At 37.7% G+C, this 19,419-nt stretch overlaps 2 protein-coding genes across 5 annotated transcripts; both read left to right on the top strand.

Annotated features, from left to right (window-relative positions):
• The first annotated feature begins 6,124 nt into the window (after positions 1-6,124).
• On the top strand, positions 6,125-10,055 carry LOC103454770 (uncharacterized). Of its 4 annotated transcripts, none has more exons than XM_008394371.4 (8): positions 6,125-6,397; positions 7,097-7,266; positions 7,378-7,812; positions 8,496-8,634; positions 8,918-9,051; positions 9,453-9,515; positions 9,609-9,680; positions 9,779-10,055. In XM_008394371.4, the coding sequence occupies exons 3-8, from the start codon at positions 7,621-7,623 to the stop codon at positions 9,863-9,865; spliced, it is 687 nt and encodes a 228-aa protein (XP_008392593.1). In that variant the 5' UTR covers positions 6,125-6,397; positions 7,097-7,266; positions 7,378-7,620; the 3' UTR covers positions 9,866-10,055. The 4 variants fall into 4 exon arrangements, with proteins under 4 accessions (XP_008392593.1, XP_008392594.1, XP_017192762.1 ...); XM_008394372.4 differs by having other exon boundaries at positions 6,129-6,397; positions 7,084-7,266; XM_017337273.3 differs by having other exon boundaries at positions 6,159-6,336; positions 7,084-7,266.
• Positions 10,056-14,657: 4,602 nt separating this feature from the next.
• LOC103454769 (probable E3 ubiquitin-protein ligase RHB1A) lies at positions 14,658-17,339 on the top strand. The gene is made up of 5 exons (XM_008394370.4): positions 14,658-14,811; positions 15,411-15,542; positions 15,788-16,223; positions 16,427-16,536; positions 16,638-17,339. The coding sequence occupies exons 2-5, from the start codon at positions 15,477-15,479 to the stop codon at positions 16,662-16,664; spliced, it is 639 nt and encodes a 212-aa protein (XP_008392592.1). The 5' UTR covers positions 14,658-14,811; positions 15,411-15,476; the 3' UTR covers positions 16,665-17,339.
• Positions 17,340-19,419: the final 2,080 nt, after the last annotated feature.

Below are 19,419 nucleotides of genomic sequence, written 5' to 3'. Positions count from 1 at the left end.
GACCAACTGAAGGGCACTAAATGGTTGTGTCGCAACAGGCCTCAGGCGGACCAACTTTGATGCGTGCAATATTGCATGGCCCCAAGCAGCGATCGGGAGCTTGGTACGTATGACCAACGATCGAGCAATCATTTGTAAACGCTTAATGAAAGCCTCTGCCAGGCCGTTCTGGGTGTGAACATGGGGTACAGGATGTTCAACTTCAACCCCAACCGACATGCAATAGTCATCAAAAGTTTTAGATGTGAATTCTCCAGCATTATCCAATTGAATAAATTTGATCGGATAATCAAGGTGGTGAGCCCTGAGCTTGATAACTTGAGCCAACAGTTTGGAGAATGCAACGCTCCTTGTGGATAACAAGCACACGTGTGACCAACGAGTAGAAGCGTCAACCAAAACCATAAAATATCTAAATGGTCTGCATGGAGGTTGAATTGGTCCACAAATGTCCCCTTGAATCCGTTGTAGAAAAATGGGAGGATTCGAACGAATCTTGTCATAAGAAGGCTTAGTAATAAGCTTTCCCATATAACATGTTTGACATGCGATTTCATGGATCGAACTTAAGCTTCTGGTTAGTGGATGCCCGTATGAAGTTTTGAGGATACGGCGCATCGCTATTCGTCCAGGATGTCCCAAACGATCATGCCAAAGTGTAATTTCGTGCGCGGTCCCTGTGGTAGGGTCGGCCACATAGTGGCATTCGATAGGGTGTATGGTCGTAGTATACAGACCACTCGGGTTACGCTCCATCTTTTCTAGAATACGCTTCTGGCCATATTCGTAGGAAGTTACGCACAGAAATTCAACTTCGTTTTCTACGTGGATTTCAGCGTGGTAATTGTTATTTCTAATGTCCTTGAAACTTAGTAACGTTCTTCCGGAACGTGGAGAATAGAGTGCCTCAGCAATGGTCAAGATTGTACCATTGGACAACATTATACGTGCCTTACCGTATCCTTCTATCAGGTTGGATGGGCCTGAGAGGGTTGTCAGAGGTACATTCTTAGGTACGAAGTTAGTGAAATAGATGCGTTCACGCAAAACAGTATGCATGGTTGCACTATCTGCCAGACAACTAACTTCCCCACTAGTCATACCTAGAATGAAAAATTAATTTGAATTGGTCACATGCATAAAAGTTTATAAAAACAAGTATCAATTCAAAATAATTTCATTTATTCAAGGATTAAAACTGAATATCCAAAATAAATCGCCAACTAATAATCCAAAACATGAAGGAAAATTGTTCAAAATCAACCAAAAAACAAGGTGGGGTGCGGCCACTAGGTGGAATTCGGCCCCAATTGTCTTATTTCAACTAAAAAAAAAAGTCTATGTCTAAGATTCTAATCTTCAATAGGAATGGTATCCTCCTGAAAGTCAGAAACCTCCATCTTTGTAGTCTCTGGTTCGTCCACTTGCATGAAGTTTGATTCAAACTTCTTACGACGAGAATGATATTCATCTACAACCTTCTTAGGAGCACGACAAATACGGGACCAATGGTCCTTTAAACCACAACGATAGCACATATCGTCATTCATTGTGGCAAGTGCTTTGCCCTTATTCTTGAAGTTCGGGGCCTTAGGAGCGAGGTTTGGGCGCTTATGGGCTTTGTTTCCTCCCTTGGATGAGCCTTGACTCTGTTGACCTTGGTGGGATGGCTTCTGGCCGCCCTTACCACGCCTGTTTTGGCGTTTTGGGTGCTGATTAGTGCTATAATGTGCTTCAGGCACAGCAGTAGCCCCAGTAGGTCGAGCTTGATGATTCTTCATCAACAGTTGGTTCTGCTTTTCAGCAAGAAGTAAAACAGAGATCAAATCCGAGAACTTAGTGAACTTCTGAGCTCTATATTGTTGCTGCAGGACAATATTAGAAGCAGAGAAGGTCGAGTAGGTTTTCTCCAGGAGATTCTCTTCAGTCAAAGTTTCATTGCAAAACTTGAAAAGTGATCGGATTCGACAAACTTCAGAATTATATTCATTCACAGACTTAAAGTCTTGGAAACGCAAGTGCTGCCAGTCGTGTCTTGCTTCAGGCAATAATATGTCCTTTTGGTGATCAAAACGATCAGCCAAAGCGACCCATAATGCACGTGGATCCTCCTCAACAAGGTACTCAGTTTGTAGAGCATTATGAATATGTCTTCGGATGAAGATCATAGTAGTGGCTTTTTCAGCTTCGCCAACAGGTTCAGTTGTTGCTTCTTCAATAGCAGGACGCAAGTTCTTGGCAGTGAGGTGGAGCTTCACATCTTGAACCCACTTGAGGTAGTTCCTTCCAGAGACCTCCAAAGCGGTGAAGTCGAGTTTGTTCAAATTCGACATGTTCCTATCACAAATAGATGGACAAGATGTGGTTAGTGTAATAGAGAAAAATCAATCCATTCACATAGGAGTAGAACATACAGGTTCTAATAGACATGTATTGGTTTAATTTTGCATGAAAAACTTCGGGTTTTCATGGGTGATATGTTTAAGAGAAAACTTCAGGTTTTCAAACAAGGCATGTTTATAAGAAACTTCGGGTTTCAAAGTAATTATGAACTTCAAGTTCATATATTCCTGCAGGCAAACACAAATATATATGCAAACAAATATGCAACAAATATATGCAAAAATATTGTATAATGATAATTGAATTAATTTATTTGGTCTTCGAGGCCAAATTAAAGTGTGGGGGAAAAAATAAAAACCCATATGATTAAAAAAATATTAAATAGAAAATCTCGGGGCCTAAAAATATAGGCCGAGAACCCTTGGGTGTAGGCTGCAGGTCCACGGGGTGAGAAGGGGAATGGGCTGCTGTGTGCAGCCCCAAAAAAATCTTTTGTTTCACAGATACGGGCTGCAATAAGCAGGCCCAGAAAAAAAACTAAAAAAATATTTTTTTTTCGGTCTGGGCCGCTGCAGGCGCGCCCAGGAAATCAAAAAATTTTCTTTTCTTTGCGGGCTGGGCCGCTGCAAGCGAGCCCAGCAAAAATTTGTTTATTTTTTTTTCTTGTCACACGGGCCGAGAAGCGGGAGCCCGTTAGGGCTTCGGGGTGCAGGACAAAACAAACCCAGCAGCGCTGGGTGTGCGTGGCCGAGGAAGAAGGTCAGAAAATTTGGGACGGCGCCACTGCAGGTGGTTGTCCATGGTTCAAAAATCACGGCGAAGGCCGTGGGGGTTATTGCTAACCATAAATTTGGACGGAGAGTGAGGAATTCTCAACGTAGTAAAACCCTAGACTCGTCGATTGAAATTTCAAAGAAAAAATCGACTGTCAATAAAAAAAAACTCGTCGGCGACGACTGCAGGTTGTCGGGGGTATCAGGGCATGGCTGCAGGCCATGTTGTTTGACGGTTTCATGGGTGGCGACGCCTTCTGGGCGTCGGGTCTGGGTGTTGAGCCTGGAGTCGTGGCTCCAAGATTGGTTCTCGACTCGGGAAAGCATGGGGGATGGGTTGGGCCATCGCAGGCTGCGGGCCTGGTGGCTTGTAGCCTTGCGTGATGCAAAGGCACGGGTTCGAAGAACCCTAATTCCCCAATCGCAAAAAAAAAAAAAAAAAAATTTATTTTTAATTCAATTATATTATATGCATGTATAATTCTAATGAATCACATATTTACGTTGATGCATATGCAAATAATAGTTTCAATGCATGTACATATGTAAGATTCAATTCATGGTAAATATCAAATTCACATAATTGTAGCAATTTTGGTTATGAAACATACACAATTTATGTAGAATCTAAAATACGTAAAACGTAAAGTTGGGTCATGCATCATGGTGAATGTTCATGCTATCAGGGCTTGCAAAATATTGAGTTAAAAGCCGTTGTTTGGAAAAGAACATGATTGCGTGATGATATGGATGAACTGGTTTGATGCAGAAAAAAATCTCCAACGTCAAATTCCTAAGCGCAGCGGTAGGAGCGTGCTGATAACGTGTTGTGGTCTATATTTATCTGACAGAGAGACTAGGGCCGGCGGCAGAGAGAGAGAGGAGAGAGATGTGTGTTTGTAAAATTGTAGGAGAATGTGTGTGTTGTTATCCCTCCTACATTGTGCCTTTATTTATAGTAGTAAAGGGAGAGAAGTTATTCCTTCTCCTCCAAGTAATACAAGTTGTAATAGGAAAGGATAACTAAAATCAAATCTAATCTAGGATTTACACAATCATACTTATTCTAGGAATGTTTACAACACCTACATGATTATCTATTTTTTTTGGAGTTAAAAAAAGAGCCCACAATATCACGGGCAAGATATGTATGGGCCACACATTTACATTAGGGTGCATTTGTTACATTGGATTGTCTCGAACTGAACTAGCTTAAGGAACTAAGTTGGACTGGCTTAGACTAAACTAAACTAGACTGACTTAGTGAAGCGTTTGGTACATCGTCAGTCAAAAAACAAAATAATTAACAAACTATAATATTATATTATTTAACACATTTCCAATAATATTTTATTATTAATTAAAAATCTTTCTTTCTTCTTTTTTTTTTTTAAAAATCTCTACCCCTCTCTGGAAATTTCTTTCCTCTTCTCCCTCTTTAGCTTTGTCCCATCTCTTATTTCTTTCACTTTTTCCTGCAAAAGCCAGATCCTTCCCATCTTTCCTTTGAACTCTATAGTCTATACAACCAATCAATCATCATCTCTATCAGTTATCTGACTAACTCCATTGATCGAGAAAGAAAAAATCCTTGAGCATTATTTGAAATAGAGCAAAAGGGTATTTTAGAGATGGGTAGAAGAAGAAAGCAATTCCTAAGGTTTTTTTGGAAATTTTCTATTCATCCCCAAAGCTAGCCATCTAGGATGTTTTTTAGGAAAAAGGAAGAACAAGCATCACCTACTGCTGGCCACGGTGACGACTCAGCAGAAGAAGAAGGAAATCCAAGGATTGGATGTTGTTGTTTAGCAAGCAAAAGCTGGGGTCTAGATCTTGGCCTCAATTTTATTTTAGTCTCGCTTAATACGAAGCGAAGTATGGAACTAGATAATGGGGTTGAGCAAAGCGGGGCGGGCCTCGTAGTCGAGGCAAGTCCTATTTATTGTAGTCCAAGACCTTATCAAATGTAGGATAATAATCTCAGTTAAGGCAGTCCAAGCCAATCCTTCCTAAGAAGGTGAAACAAACACACCCTTATGAGGCATTTGTTTGCCCTCACAAAGTAGGATTGGACTAGACTGGACTAGCTGTTAATCCAATACCATGTTTGTTCCGTGCTAGGATTAACATTAATGAGACTAAAGGGGACTTGTATGGACAAAACCCTTCACTAAGAGGTCTTAGTGAAACCTCCCAATAACCATGGGACTGCTAAGACCTTCACTGCGTCTTCATCTTCTCACGTTCTCTCTCATCGGCATCCTCATTCTCCTCTCTTTGCTCGCTTCGTCTGCTCGCGTTGCCAACATCGTCAAAACTCGCCAACCCAGAATCGCATCGTCTGCTTGTTTCAAATCTCGCAAAACCCAGAACATTCTCTCCCTGCTCTTGTCGTTGTTTGATTCACTCTTATTTGAATCGCAAAGCCCAGACCCAAAAGTCAGTAGATAGAGCCCAGATTCGCTGAAATTGCAACCCACATTCGAATCGCGAAACCCAGATTCCATTACAAATCCTAGACTCGAATTGCAGAACCAAATTCGTTAGAAGCTATGCATCTTTCAATTGCCAAACACGGATTTACACAGAACAACTTTTCAAGAATAAAACAGTGAGAGCTTTCATTCATTCAAGATAGTTTTCTGGAAAAAGGAAAGGGATAAAGAGAGAGGGAGTTCTTTGGTTCTTGAGATAGTGGAAAAAGGAAAAAGGATAAAAGAAGAGGGAGAGCTTTGGTTCTCAAGAGAGTCTGGAAAAAGGAAGAGTGTTCTAGAAAAAATGAAAAGAAATACGAAAAAGAAAAAAGAAATAAATAAATATTTTTTTTGTTAGTCCGACACTGCAACAAACACTTTACTAAGTCAATCCAGTTTAGTTTAATCCTTTAAGCTCCCACTACACGACAAAACCACCCGGCTCACAAAATCCCAGCCGAGCCGGAGCCTCCCATTTCAACCGGCACTACCCGTTTCTACCGGTTACAAAGGCGTGACTGTACGGCAAATGGCAGGTGGTTTCCTTGGCAGTTGGTAAGCATTTAGTGTGCTCCTTCCTTCCTTCCCCACCCTCTCTCTCTCTCTCTCTCTACTTTCTCTCTCATCAGCAAATTCCAATCCTTTTCACTCTTTCTCAAAAAAGCTTCTGCATTTTTCATAATCTGCAAATCCTCCATTTCTCCAGTCTTCAAGGTCACTCCAAATTATTCAAAAACTTGTTTTGGGTACTTTTTCTTACCTGGGTTTTTCTCAGAGCTTCCTATTATTTTCTCGGCATCCAAACAGGTAATGCACTTTTTCTCTGCTTTTTTGAATTGGGATTTTGACACATTTGGTTTCACAGCCATTTGCAGTTTTTACTGGTTTAAGTTCAAGTCTTTGCTGAATTTGGCTTCAAAAGCTGCTATTTTTTAGCAGCTCCCTCACTGTTATTAATTATTTGAATATTTTTTTTTGTAAATTTCACAGGTTGTAATGCCATCAAGTTGTAAGAATTCATGGTGGAGCTTATTTTTTGAAATAAAAAATTAAAAAAAATCCAGTAGCGGGGGCACAAACAGTTGAACCAAAAATCCAAAATTTTGTGCCGGTTTTGCTTGTTCTACTTTATTTAATCATGTTGGTTTTTATTTGTCTGATTAGCTCAGTCAAGTGGGCTTTTTTAAATAAATTTTTAATTCAGTTTTTAAATAGGCCAAAAAATTTGGAAAACTTTTAATTTTTGAATTTCTGACACTTTCTCAGCTGCCAAACAGAAGTTTTGGGATTTGCTTTGGTTGAGTGCTGACGTAATTTCACCATAGAAGTAAATAGATTTATTTATTTATGTTATTATTTTCTGAAAAATGTTCAGCTGTTTCTGGTGAATTTTCAAAGAGAAAAATCCCCTTGAATCTAAATTCAATGCAGAAATTGTGAGAAAACAAATCGAATATATAATACATATGTATATTGTGTGTGTATTGATTCAGGTTTTGCATGCAGAGAGAAGCTTGGTTAAAAGCATATATCTTTGATCTGAAGGAAATAGTGCTTCATTTAATGTGATCAAGCTTAGCCCGTGAACCAGTGATTGAAATTCTATGTTTGGCATTGAAGATTTCCCTAAAGATTTCGTGTCAGAGCTCAAGAATTACTCACATTCATAAAGAAAGGTTCCTCTCTCTCTCTCTCTCTCTCTCTCTCTCTCTCTAGAATTAATTCCAGTCCCTGCAGGTCTCTGGTTTTATTTATAACATAAGGCCTCCATTTTTCTTGTGCCACAGGATCAAAGTTGGTGGTAGGGATTTTCTTGGCTAAATTGGTTCATAAGTCTGTCTGGTTAAGTTTAGCAGTAATGAATGTAAGCAAAACCCATGTGAGAAAACGGATTTAAGATTGAAAACGATGGGTTTTTGTATCTCGAATTGTCGAATTCAGAAGTTGGATATTGAACTGTGAAGTGGTTTTATTTTGGTTGTTTGATTGGGTTTAGTACAAGTTGTACTGTTTGATTGAAAGTGGGAAGAATGCTGGAGGCAGAGCTCTGTGGTTCTCGGATTCTATCGCCTTTTCGCGAAGAAAGCGGGGATGAGGAACTTTCAGTTCTTCCCAGGCACACAAAGGTTATTGTCACTGGAAACAATAGAACAAAGTCTATTTTGGTGGGTCTTCAAGGCGTGGTCAAGAAAGCTGTTGGCCTTGGGGGTTGGCACTGGCTGGTATTCTTCCTTCTCACTTTTTTTCTTCAACTATTTTTGTTTTAATTTAATTGTTTCTTAATTTGGTTATTTGTGGACTTGTTTACCATTATTGCTTTTATTTTTTAACTGTTTTGCCAATTTTGCTCTCATGTGGATTTGTTGTATTCTATGGAAAGAAAATATCTTTCAAATTATGGGATACAAAATTAGGCATTAGTTGCCAGCAAGGTATATCATTTCATGTGGTTTGTTGTTTCCTGCTGTGAGAATAATTGTACAAATATGATTCCGGATTAACTAAATGTATTCTAACAATAATTGAGGTTCTTGCATTTCAAACAAATTTAGGGTTTTAGGTTTCTTGGAGTGGACAACTACAATTTGTAGTTCTTTTCCAAGTGGGTTTTCATTGGCGGGAATCGGGATTTTGCTCTCATTCTTCTTGATCTTTTTTGCATCATATAAGCAATCATGTCTTCCATTTTTTTTTTTTTTTTTTTATGTAATTGTGAATATATTTTGTATCAGAAATTCTGTTCTGTGTTTCTGTTTATTTGGAATCCTTCTCATCATTGGCCATGTAGGGCTTGTTATTATCCAAATTCTTTCAAAACTTGAGTTTCATGTATGGATTTTCATTGTTATCCTATTCTGCACTTTAGGGATTTATTTTTTAAACCGTTAATTTTTTGCGATACAAGGTTCTGAAAAATGGGGTTGAAGTTAAGCTGCAAAGGAATGCATTGAGTGTGCTCGAACATCCTACAGGGAATGAGGAAGATTCCAATCTTGAGTACTCTAGCAGCAGCTCTGACCACGGTGATAAGGAAAATGATTTCTGTAAGTTGCATATACCATACCTAACGAAGCATCAATTGAGTCAATTCTAATTTCTTTAGGTGTGGTATTCAACTGGTAAGGTTGTTCCATCGCAACCTAGAGGTTGTGGACTCGAAATGGGAAAACAGCCTTCAGAGAACGAAGGATACGACCCTACATCTGTCCTGTTTTGGATCTTGATGATGGGATCCTTGTGTATGGGGTCACTCTTTTTATGATGGTTTACATTTGGCTTTCATTTAGAGCTTCAATCTAATGTTAATAATTGTATTTCTTTTGGCAGCTAGATGTTTTGAGTTCCATAAGCATAGTAAACCAAGAGTTCGATTTTCAAGGCCATATGTTCCATCCTCAGCAACCAAGTCAATGAATCGTGGCAGTTATAGAGAAGTTCAATACATCCAAGCACCCCAGTCGGTAAGTAACTTGGAAAGAGAGATCTGGGTATTCATGTTTGTCATTGAAAATTTATCTTGTCTACTAAATGAGTCTCCTCAATATGCTTTCACTTATTTGAAGAACAACGCTGTAAATTTTGTGAGGAATAAAAATTATGAATTGGGAGTTTTACTGCTTTAAGTCCTTTGAATTAAATGGTTTTTATGCTTATGATTTCCTACTCAAGTAATAACAAACGGTTTGCTTCAATATGCTTGTGTCGGTCACTCCAATGGTTCTAGTAGATGACACGTTTTCAGGCTAAGCATAATGTTCATGTTCTGATATATAGTTATCCTTTTACACTTAATGCTGTATGAATATCTGAATTTCTATGTACACCATTATTGTGTTGCCTAATGTGTTGCGTGGATGATCAGAGAGTAAACTTGGGAAAACTAGGAACAAGCTCGTTGAGGAGGTATTGCAGACACTTCAATCTTGTGGGTATCGCTGATTCCTGCTCTTCTTTTGTTTGTTCTGCCTGGTGATGAAATCTTTCGACTAAATCCAGCTCTTGCAATTTGAAATTGTAGTTAAGCGGGAATTCTAATCCAACAAGGGAACAATTGATCAATGCTGCACAACGACATTTTACCTCGCAGCAGGTCTCTCTCACTCATGATTGTGTACACAGAAAATTATATATATGCTTTACAAGCATAAATAGAATACTCGGTGTCATATTTTTTGTTCTTGGTTGCAGATGCCGTTGGATGAGGTATCTGTGGTCACTGAGTTCGTCGATGCAGGCAGGAGTAGGAAGTGGAAACAAGCAGAGCGACAAATGTGAATGTTAAAAAAAGGAAGTATGTTTGTATAATAATATACATATGTATCTACTACCCTAACCGTTAGATCAGATCTAATCATAGACTGATGTAGAGAGTCTTCGGCTTTAGTATCGTCCCCCTCGAATCCTAACATTGTAGTACAGGGCTCATACCTGAGTTGTTCTATATCAGTATTAGATATTAATCTCATCATCATATCTGCCATTTGAGTATTATATGATGTGCTTGGTTTTAGAAGCATATGGTTTTGTACAAAATCTAATGTGCAGACTGCCGAGGAGAGTGAATAATTTACCTCTCTCTCCTTCTCTCTCTTCCCGTGATAAGACATGGTCTCACGTGAGGGGAGAGCGGTTTTGCACCGTGGGAGTTGTTTTTCTCCAATCATGTAGTTTTTTCAGGTTCTTTATTTACTGGTGTAAATTGCTGAGATGGTACCTTTATTTCCTGTTTAAACTTTTGAACGATGGAAAAGCATGGTGGAAATAGAACTAATCAATCCTCAATTATTTTTGGTGCATTTTCGATCATGTATTTCAAAAATAGATACGTATGAATTATGTGTAAATGGAAAGTCTTTAGTTCGAATGTCATCTACGAAGCTTGGTAACAACAATCAGCAAACCCAAACAAAAATTTCAACCAAATAAATATAATAATTTTTAGGCATTAACTATTGGACTTGTACTTTTTGCCCGTTTCTTCTTTGTCGGCCGGAACCCAACAACTCCAAAATTATCCATTAATTATTTATTGTAGTTGGCCTTGAAGACTTACATGCATTTATATGTTGCATATTTTCTGTATATATTTCGTTTCCTTGCAGGAACCTATGAATGTGAAGTTTATAAAATTCGAACTCGAATTTTATTTTTCTTAAAATAAGTGCTATGAAAACTTGGAAGTTTTCTTAAAAACACTACACCCATGAAAACCCAAGTTTTTCAAGAAAATTTAAACCAAAACATGTCTAATAGAATCTGAACGTTGTACTCCTTGTGTATGGATTGATACTTTTTTATTTCATTGCACTAAGCACAATCTTGATCCCTTTTGTGACATCGACATGTCAAATTTGAATAAACTCAATTGTACCGCTTTGGAAGTTTCCAAAAGAAACTAAGTGGGTAGAAGATATAAAGCTCCACCTCACTACTAAGAGCCTTTCAGCTACCATAGAAGCTGAGACAGATGTCCCAATTGGTGAAGCTAACAAAGCCATTGCCATGATGTTCATACAAAGGCATATGCATGATGCACTGCAAACCGAGTACCTTATTCAGGAGGATCCATGAGTTTTTTGGCAGATCGTTTTAATCACCAAAAAGACATATTATTGCCTAAAGCAAGACACGACTAGCAACATTTATGCTTCCAAGACCTTAAGTTTGTGAATGAATATAATTTTGAAGTGTGTTAAATCTGATCACCTCTCAAGTTCTGTAACGAGGACTTAACCAAACATGATCTCTTGTAAATGACCTATTCGACCTTCCATGCCACTAATATTGTCTTACAACAACAATACAGGCACAAAAGTTTACTAAGTTTTTGAATTTAATGTCTGTTTTACTTCTTGTTGAAAAGCAAAACTAGATGTTGATGAAAAATCATCAAGCTGGACTCAATGGCTCGACCGCTATGCCTAAAGCACATAATAGCGAGAATCAACACCCAAACCACCATTTTAGTCGTGGTAGGTGCAACCAAAAACCAAAAGCCCAAGGTCGTGAAGTGAAGGCCCATCCAAGGGAGGAACAGAGCCCAAAAGCACTATAACCTTGCTCATAAAACCTCAAACTTCAAGAACAAAGGTAAAGCACCTAACACCATGGATATTGATATGTGTTATTGTTGTTGTTCGACCCCGAGTATGCCGAGCTCCCGCCAAGGTCATAGCTGAGTATCATTCACATCGTTAAAAGTTTGAATCAAACTTGCTCAAGTTGTGGAATTTGAAGATTGTGGAATTTGAAGATATAAAGATGGAGGTGTCTGACTTTGAAGAGGTATTTGCTCCGATGGAAGAATAGAATCGCAGGCATGGGCGTACATGTAGCCGGATTCAAACCCCCTTCCAAATTATTTTATTGGTTTAAGTTTTGAACAATTTCCTTTATTTGGACTATTTGTCGGTGTCTGTTTTAAACTTTGGATATTGAATTTATGGTCATTTTCTCGAATGCAATTTTTTGAGTTTCCTTATATTTGTGACCAATTCAATTAATTTATTTCTAGTTATGACTAGTGGGGAAGTTAATTATATGGCAGGTAGTGCAACCACGAACTCTATTTTGCGTCAACGCATCTATTTTACAAACTTCATACCTAAATTATCGCACCTGGCAACCCTTTCAGGCCATTCTAACCTAATTCAAGAGGCTCTTTATTCTCCACTTTCCAGAAGAAATCACATTCCTGATTTGCGATTGTTGCAGTTTATGTCGACGACATGAATTTCATTGAGACTCCCAAAGAGCTTGAGAAAACTGTCACTCACCTGAAGTCAGAATTTGAAATGAAAGATCTTGGTAAAACTCAATACTGTCTCAACCTAAAGATCGAGCCTTGTTTAGATTCTTGTCCATCAGTCGAACTATACCCATAATTGTGTCGTTTTAATAAGGATAAAACGAAGCCTTCAAGTACTCTAATGGTCGTCCGAACGCTAAATGCTAAATGAGATCCTTTCCGTCCTAAAGACGATAAGGAAGAGCACTTGGAACGTGAAGTTTCATACCTCAATGCAATTGGCACTTTATTGTACTTAGCTCAAATGCACTATACCGGACATCTCATTTGCCGTTAAATCTGGACAGGTGTTGAAGACATCTTCCGCTACCTTAAAGGTACGACAGATTTGGGTTTGTTCTATCCCTACAATTTCGAGAGAGAACTGCTAGCCCCTCGGTTTTCAGGTTGATTCTCGCTTTGTTGGTTATGTTGCACAAGGTACTTGTCTGACCCGCACAAGACACATTCTCAAACAGGTCATGTATTTACTGTTGGAGACACGACAATATCTTGGAGGTCAACCAAACAAACCTTAGTTTCGACTTCTTTGAACCATGCTCTCACTTTACATAAAGCTACTTGAGAATGCTTTTGGTTGAGAGTAGTAATGGTATATATTCGAAGCACCTGAGACTTTCACCCATTGTTGACGTCCCTACAAGGATTTATGAAGATAACGTAGCATGTATTGAACAATGTATCGAACAAATCAAGGAGGGATACATCAAAGGAGACAGTACGAAGCATTTTGCGCCCAAGTTTTTTTTTCTCTCACCAACAACAAGTAGATCAGAACATTGAAGTCAAGCAAATCTGTTCCCAAGACAACCTAGCCGATTTATTCACCAAGTCACTGTTGAAGTTTACTTTCTAGAAGTTTGTTAGAGGAATTGGTATGCGTAAACTTTTTGAGTTGTAACATTGTTAGTTCTCTTTGGAATAATGTCAAACTTAGGAAGAATATCCCGAAGTATACTCGCTTGATCTTAATGTACGCTTTTTCCTTAAGATTAGGAGCATTTTTCCTTTTAGGGTTTTACTATTTTAACGAGGCACCCATCGTGGGCTAGTCATACCCTTGTGTACGTCTCGTAGACATTGGCGGAGCCAGAAATCGAAGCTATGAGGGGCCTCTACGCCATATGCAAGAAACTAACAAAAATTAATATAACTAATGAGAAAAAAAAGGTTCATTTTTTGCAGTGGAATGAAAAATTTTAATCAAAAGAAAGCGATAAAGTCACGATTTTTTTTTTAGAGGTAATTATATTATAAACACCGAACTCCTTTATAAGTTTCTACATTTAAGTTGAACAAAATTTAACATGCATGGCTTCTTCAATTAGAACACTATTTTTTTGTCAATTAGAGAAATATAATAAAGTCAAAGAATGCAGAGTCCAACCAAAAGGATACAAAGAGAAGCTACAAAATGAAAAATTTCAGGGTTGGCCCGGACCTCTCCTGGTCCTCAAGTGGCTCTGCCATTGCCTGTAGACATTTGATTGACTTTATTAACTCACCCTTTTTTTTTCCTTTGACATGAGTTTTTGTCGCATATTGGGTTTTACCATAGTGGGGCTTGTGAGACTTATGTCCATATGCAAGTTCCCTTGTTTGAGACTAGCATGTTCCTTAATCAATGCCGATGAGACGACTTCATCAACTCTGCTGAATCTGGTGTTACATCTACTTGAGTATTTACACACTCAAGATGGAGTGTAAATAATATGTGAATGTGTAAATCCTAGTTAGATTAGGTTTTAGATTACCTAGGAATTGTACTTACTTGGAAGACAAGTTAATTATCTTATCTTGTTTACTACATTTTAAGGCACTGATATAAGAAGAATCACGCGATTCTAAACATTCTACAATTTCTCTGCTCTCTTTACTATTGTTGCCGCATCCTCCATGTGAAATAGGCCACAAACAAAAAACATATTTTATTTATTTATTATAGTTCATAGTTTTCCCAACAGTGTCCTCTCCGGATCCTTTTGGTGAGGATCTTGAGGATCCGTGAATCATGTATGTTCATCGTACATCATGCGGTCAGTTTTTGTTAAGTACTGTTTGTGTTTAATTTTAAATAAAAATATTTAAAATAATTTCTGACCGCACAATGTAAATAAACGGACATAATTCATGAATTTTTAAGATCCTCATAAAGAGGATCTAGCGAGAACCTGGATTCATAGTTTTCAGCCTAACTAATAATTTAGTATTTTTTTTATTTTTTTTTCCTTTCTGAAAAGTTCACACATACAAAAACACACCCAAAAACAAAAAGAAGAAGCAACAGCCATCACACCTCCAAAACGCACTCCACCGAGTCCACCCTCTCTCTCCCTCCTCACCTCCTTCCCTCTCTCTAAAATTCCCAATTCCAACTCCGATTCCGATCGAAGCGTCTTCAATCAACAAAAAGGTACTCAAATAATTCTCAAACCGTTGCTAAATTCGGGTTGATATTATTTACTTCTTCTCCCATCCTCTTTGTTTTTTTATTCGGTTTTTGAAGAATTATTCTGTAAAACCCTGTTCGATTTTTTGTTTCCGCTTTTAATTCATTGGTTTCGAGCTTTTACAGCTGATTGTATATTTGTTTCTATAAGTATAATTTGATTGCTTTAGTTGCTTCCATGATGATTTGATGATGTTTTACTCGTGATAATTGTTCAAAAGTGTATAAAATTTGGTGGTGGTATTGGAGAAGTTTGGCTCTTCACTAATTTTTAATTATTTTTTGAGCTCCATGAATTGGGTTTTGCTGCTAAATATGATGGATTTATCGGGTTTTGCAGTAATTAACATGGTGGGGGGTTTTGTACTAATATCACTAGGAACGTGTTGGGTTTATTGTGTTTGAACCGCTGGTTTAATCTGGGGGTGTCAATACTCGAAATGTAGTAATTGGACATGGCGTTTGAAATCGTAATTTATATTTTGTTGGTGTTGTGGAAATTGTTCAACGTATTACCTTGTTACCGTTGTCTAACAGCCTTTTTCGTGTTTTTTATGTTGAAGGGGATATGTGGCACCAAGTGCCTCGAGTTCTAGGTCCGCAGCGAAGATAGTAAGTAAAAGAAGACGATGGGAGGCTGCTGCTGCTGTTCATCCAAAGGAACGGAGCTGAATGCTGCACCAACATACTATTACGTAAGCAAAATGCTTTCCCTCACTCACCCTAAATACTGTTCTTTAGTGTTGAGCTACGTCTCTTTTGTTAAAAACATTTCGCGGGGTTGTTTGTTTCTTGTAAATGTTTAAGTGGATTTAGCCTTTGATAATCAACTTGACAATGAATTCAATCTTTAAGTCAGAGTGTGTTGGAAGTGAAGTCGATTTTGTGATTTATCTCGTTTCTTGTTCTATATATCTCTTGAACTTGAATTGTAATGCAGTGTCCAAGGACCTCGGATGAGCACATTCCCTTATCGTCTCACCAAGGAGGTGCCTCTGCACTCTCTACTGGGCTCCTAGTTGATACAAATTTGGATACATCAATACCTGACACTTATAGACCACCTCCTGCCCCTATTCCATATGATGCGGCTTTAGAGCATCCTCATACTCCACCACCGGTGCAAGAGATTTGTGGCAGCAAGAGTGAAGCAGCATTGCAGATAACAACAAATTCTGATTCTGTTCAAGAAGCAGTTGGTGGAAATACCCAAGAAGCTTCACCCAAGTGTGCAGACCTGAAGGATGTGGACTGCAAAGCCCAAACGGATTTGGAACTTGATCCAGTGAATAAGTCAGAAATTGAACTTGCCAAATCAGTGGAATCTATTACTTTAGCAATAGAGGAAGAGGATGTTTGTCCCACTTGTTTGGAAGGTAAAGTCCTTAGCTCAACCATTCTAGAATTGTATAGTTAAACTGTTATCTTTCTTTTAAAGAGGAAGTTCCTTCATTTAATTTCTAGTGTTCAACAACGTTGTTGCTGGAAGTTGTCTATTCAAACTGCACTCTTTGTTTTCTGCTTGCCTCTAAATATGTGACACATTCAGTTACTAGATCATTTCCTTTCTTCTCTGCAGAGTATGATCCACAAAATCCAAAAATTACTACAAAATGTGATCATCATTTTCACCTTGCTTGCATTCTTGAATGGATGGAACGAAGTGACACATGTCCTGTGTGTGATCAGGTTTGCCTTGTTTAATATTTTCCTATTGTTGTGATTTAATGAGAAGAGATATCCATTGTCACCTACAATATTGAGAGGCCTTTTCTTCACTTACGATGCAGGAAATGATATTTGAGCCTCCAATCTAGTAGCAACCAGCAATTGAAGTCCAGTTATTTCCTTATTGAATTATGGTTTGAGAAGCAGAGGTTACAATGCACGAAGGTTCTTCTTTCCTCCATTTCTGTGTTACTGTTTGGTGCCAGTTACAGATATGGTTGGTCTTTGGTTTTGTTTCTGGGGCTATGCTCATTCAAATGCTGTGCCCTTATGCATTTGTTTCCTTCAAACTCAATGATAATCAAAAGGGAAGAGGGGGGTAGAGATGACACTGGCGTGAAATTAGTATTGAACTCGATTTTCTATTTGCAGTGCATACACATTAGATCTTAGAGCAACGTATTATGAATGATAGAATGACGTGGGTTAAATAGATATTGAAGATGGGAATGGTAGTCAGATTCGTTGTCCACAACGGGAAGTTAGTTTCCAAACAAGAAAGATGAACGTATTCTTCTCTCTTTTTTCCGTGTGTAGTTTCTTTTTTTACTCGTGTGTTGAGCCTGTCCATATGTGAGCTGCTGATTTTTGTTTACTCCCTTGTCATATAAATGGCATCAAATTACTTGTTCGTTGCGGGCGGTGGATTCGATTAGTGTAAGGGAAGATGGAAGGTTCTTGTTGGTTTTCAGATTTCTTGTATATAACTCTTCAGTTTGGCGATCGGTTTTGATTGACATATAGATTCGCGTTATACATGTTCATCGGTCTGTCTTTTATTAATACTATACTTATATACATATAGTTGCTCCTGTTTTTGGGTCACCTTGGCTGCTCCCTTAAAAAAGCACACCGAGTCTGTTAGTATTTAAGCACACAGTAGCTGAAGTTTTCTATATTTTTCTGCGATATTTGAGCTTAGACAACATTGATGCTTATACATTTACAAGGTACTTCCCCAAGCTGCTTCTGAAAAAAGCACTTGTATGATTTTTTATGTTATGCTAAACACATGCGAACGCATACACCTCCAACTGCCTGTTCATGTAGGTACCTTGTAGGTACCTGAGAGGAATGTGATTACATTCCAAGGAATTTTTACTAGTTCTTTCAAACGGTCATTATGCACTCGTACTAGACCTGGTGATCGTGTGGTTTTCGTGACGTACCTAATATCTTAACCGATCGTGTTGTGTCAAGCCTGTTAAAATGAACTAGTAATATGACTCAACCCAAACTCGACGTGTTAAAATTAACAGTAGTATGACCCGACCGTTAATATATTTTATTTCAATAAATAAACAAATGAAAAATGTCATACTAAATTATATAGAGCACACTATCGCATAAATATTACTTCAAAACATAAAAACACATTTGTCTTACAAGTATCTACAACCTAATTTTAAAATACCAAAGTCGTATAGCACATGTTGTGTTAATTGACAACCCTAAATTCTAAATTACAAATTCTGATTATGAAATACCTAATTTTACAATTTCTCTTGAATCGAAAGATACTACAATCAAATTTAAAAAAAAAATTAACTTAATTTGGAAGGATTGGTGGTCAAATATGAATATTAGCTAGGAATTTGTATCTTGATTCGCAACCTTGCATTTAGGTTATGGGCGGGTCGATGGTGGTGGTTGTGATTCATCACTAGTGGTACTAGGAGTCTCTTGACTGGCACGGGAGAGATATGATATATAGAGTGAGAAGGTATTAAAAAATTCAACCCTAAGGATTTAATCTAACTTATGTGAGATTAAATTCTACGGTTATTGTAGTAAACTTTTTTTAATAGTTTAAAGGCTTAAATGCTAAAATGGTCTCTGTGTTATGGACATATGGCCAATTTAGTCCCCGTGTTTTCGATTTGGCTAATTTAGTCATCGTGTTTGTCTATGTTAGTCAATTAAGGACACTTCATTCAATCCTTTTTAAAAAATTCACAAGAAAAATTATATGAGATATAATTATCCTTTCTCGAAAACTAAAAATCAATGAGAAATAACACATATAATAGATAAAACTATTAAGGTTGTGGCATAGAAAAGAAATGCGGTAATGTTAGGGAGGAGGTCGGAGAGTTGGGAGGAGAATAATTTTTCTTACAATTTTTAATTTTATTTCATTTTTAAATATTTTAAATCAAAAATAATTTTATAAATAAGTTTATAATAATTTATAAATTCTTTTACAAAAATTAGATGGAAATGTCCTTAATTGGCTAACGAAGATAAACACAAAGACCAAATTGACTAAATTGAAAACACATGGACTAAATTGACCCTATTACTAAAACACATGGACCATTTTGACATTTAAAGCTGGTTTAAAATTACCAAACTAACATTTTTCTTAATGGATTGAAACGGGTTATCCGCTGGTAGCTGTTAACGGATTCTTAGGGGTGATCCAATAACGACTTGATTAATTAACGTGTTGATCAGAAACTTGTTAGCTTTCATGTCCTTTTGTGTCGGGTTAATGAATCGTACAAGAAATTATCATATTTAACTCATACCCTTGTTTTCTAAATTAGGAATGAGTGCAAAATGACTACTTTGAAGCGTCAATAACAACTTCATTATTGTAAACTAGTAGCATTTCATGAGGTGTTAACTTTTTCAACTAAAATATAGGATAGCACTTTACATGGTTTGAGGTGATTAGTGAAAATGAAGATTAGCACAAGAAGGGCTGGTGGTTTAAGGTGATTAGCGAAGAGCACACTATAATTGTTATTATTAGCTTTTTATAGTGTGCTCTGTTCGTCATGGCAAGAGAACCGAACGGTGGTGGTGGCGACGACGACTTTCGTCGTCAGAGCACCTTGG

Source organism: Malus domestica, chromosome 14 (assembly GCF_042453785.1).
Source record: "Malus domestica chromosome 14, GDT2T_hap1".
NCBI classification, from domain to species: Eukaryota; Viridiplantae; Streptophyta; class Magnoliopsida; order Rosales; family Rosaceae; genus Malus; species Malus domestica.
Note: the sequence above shows the minus strand (reverse complement) of the source record. Positions and strands in the feature narration are given on the sequence as shown.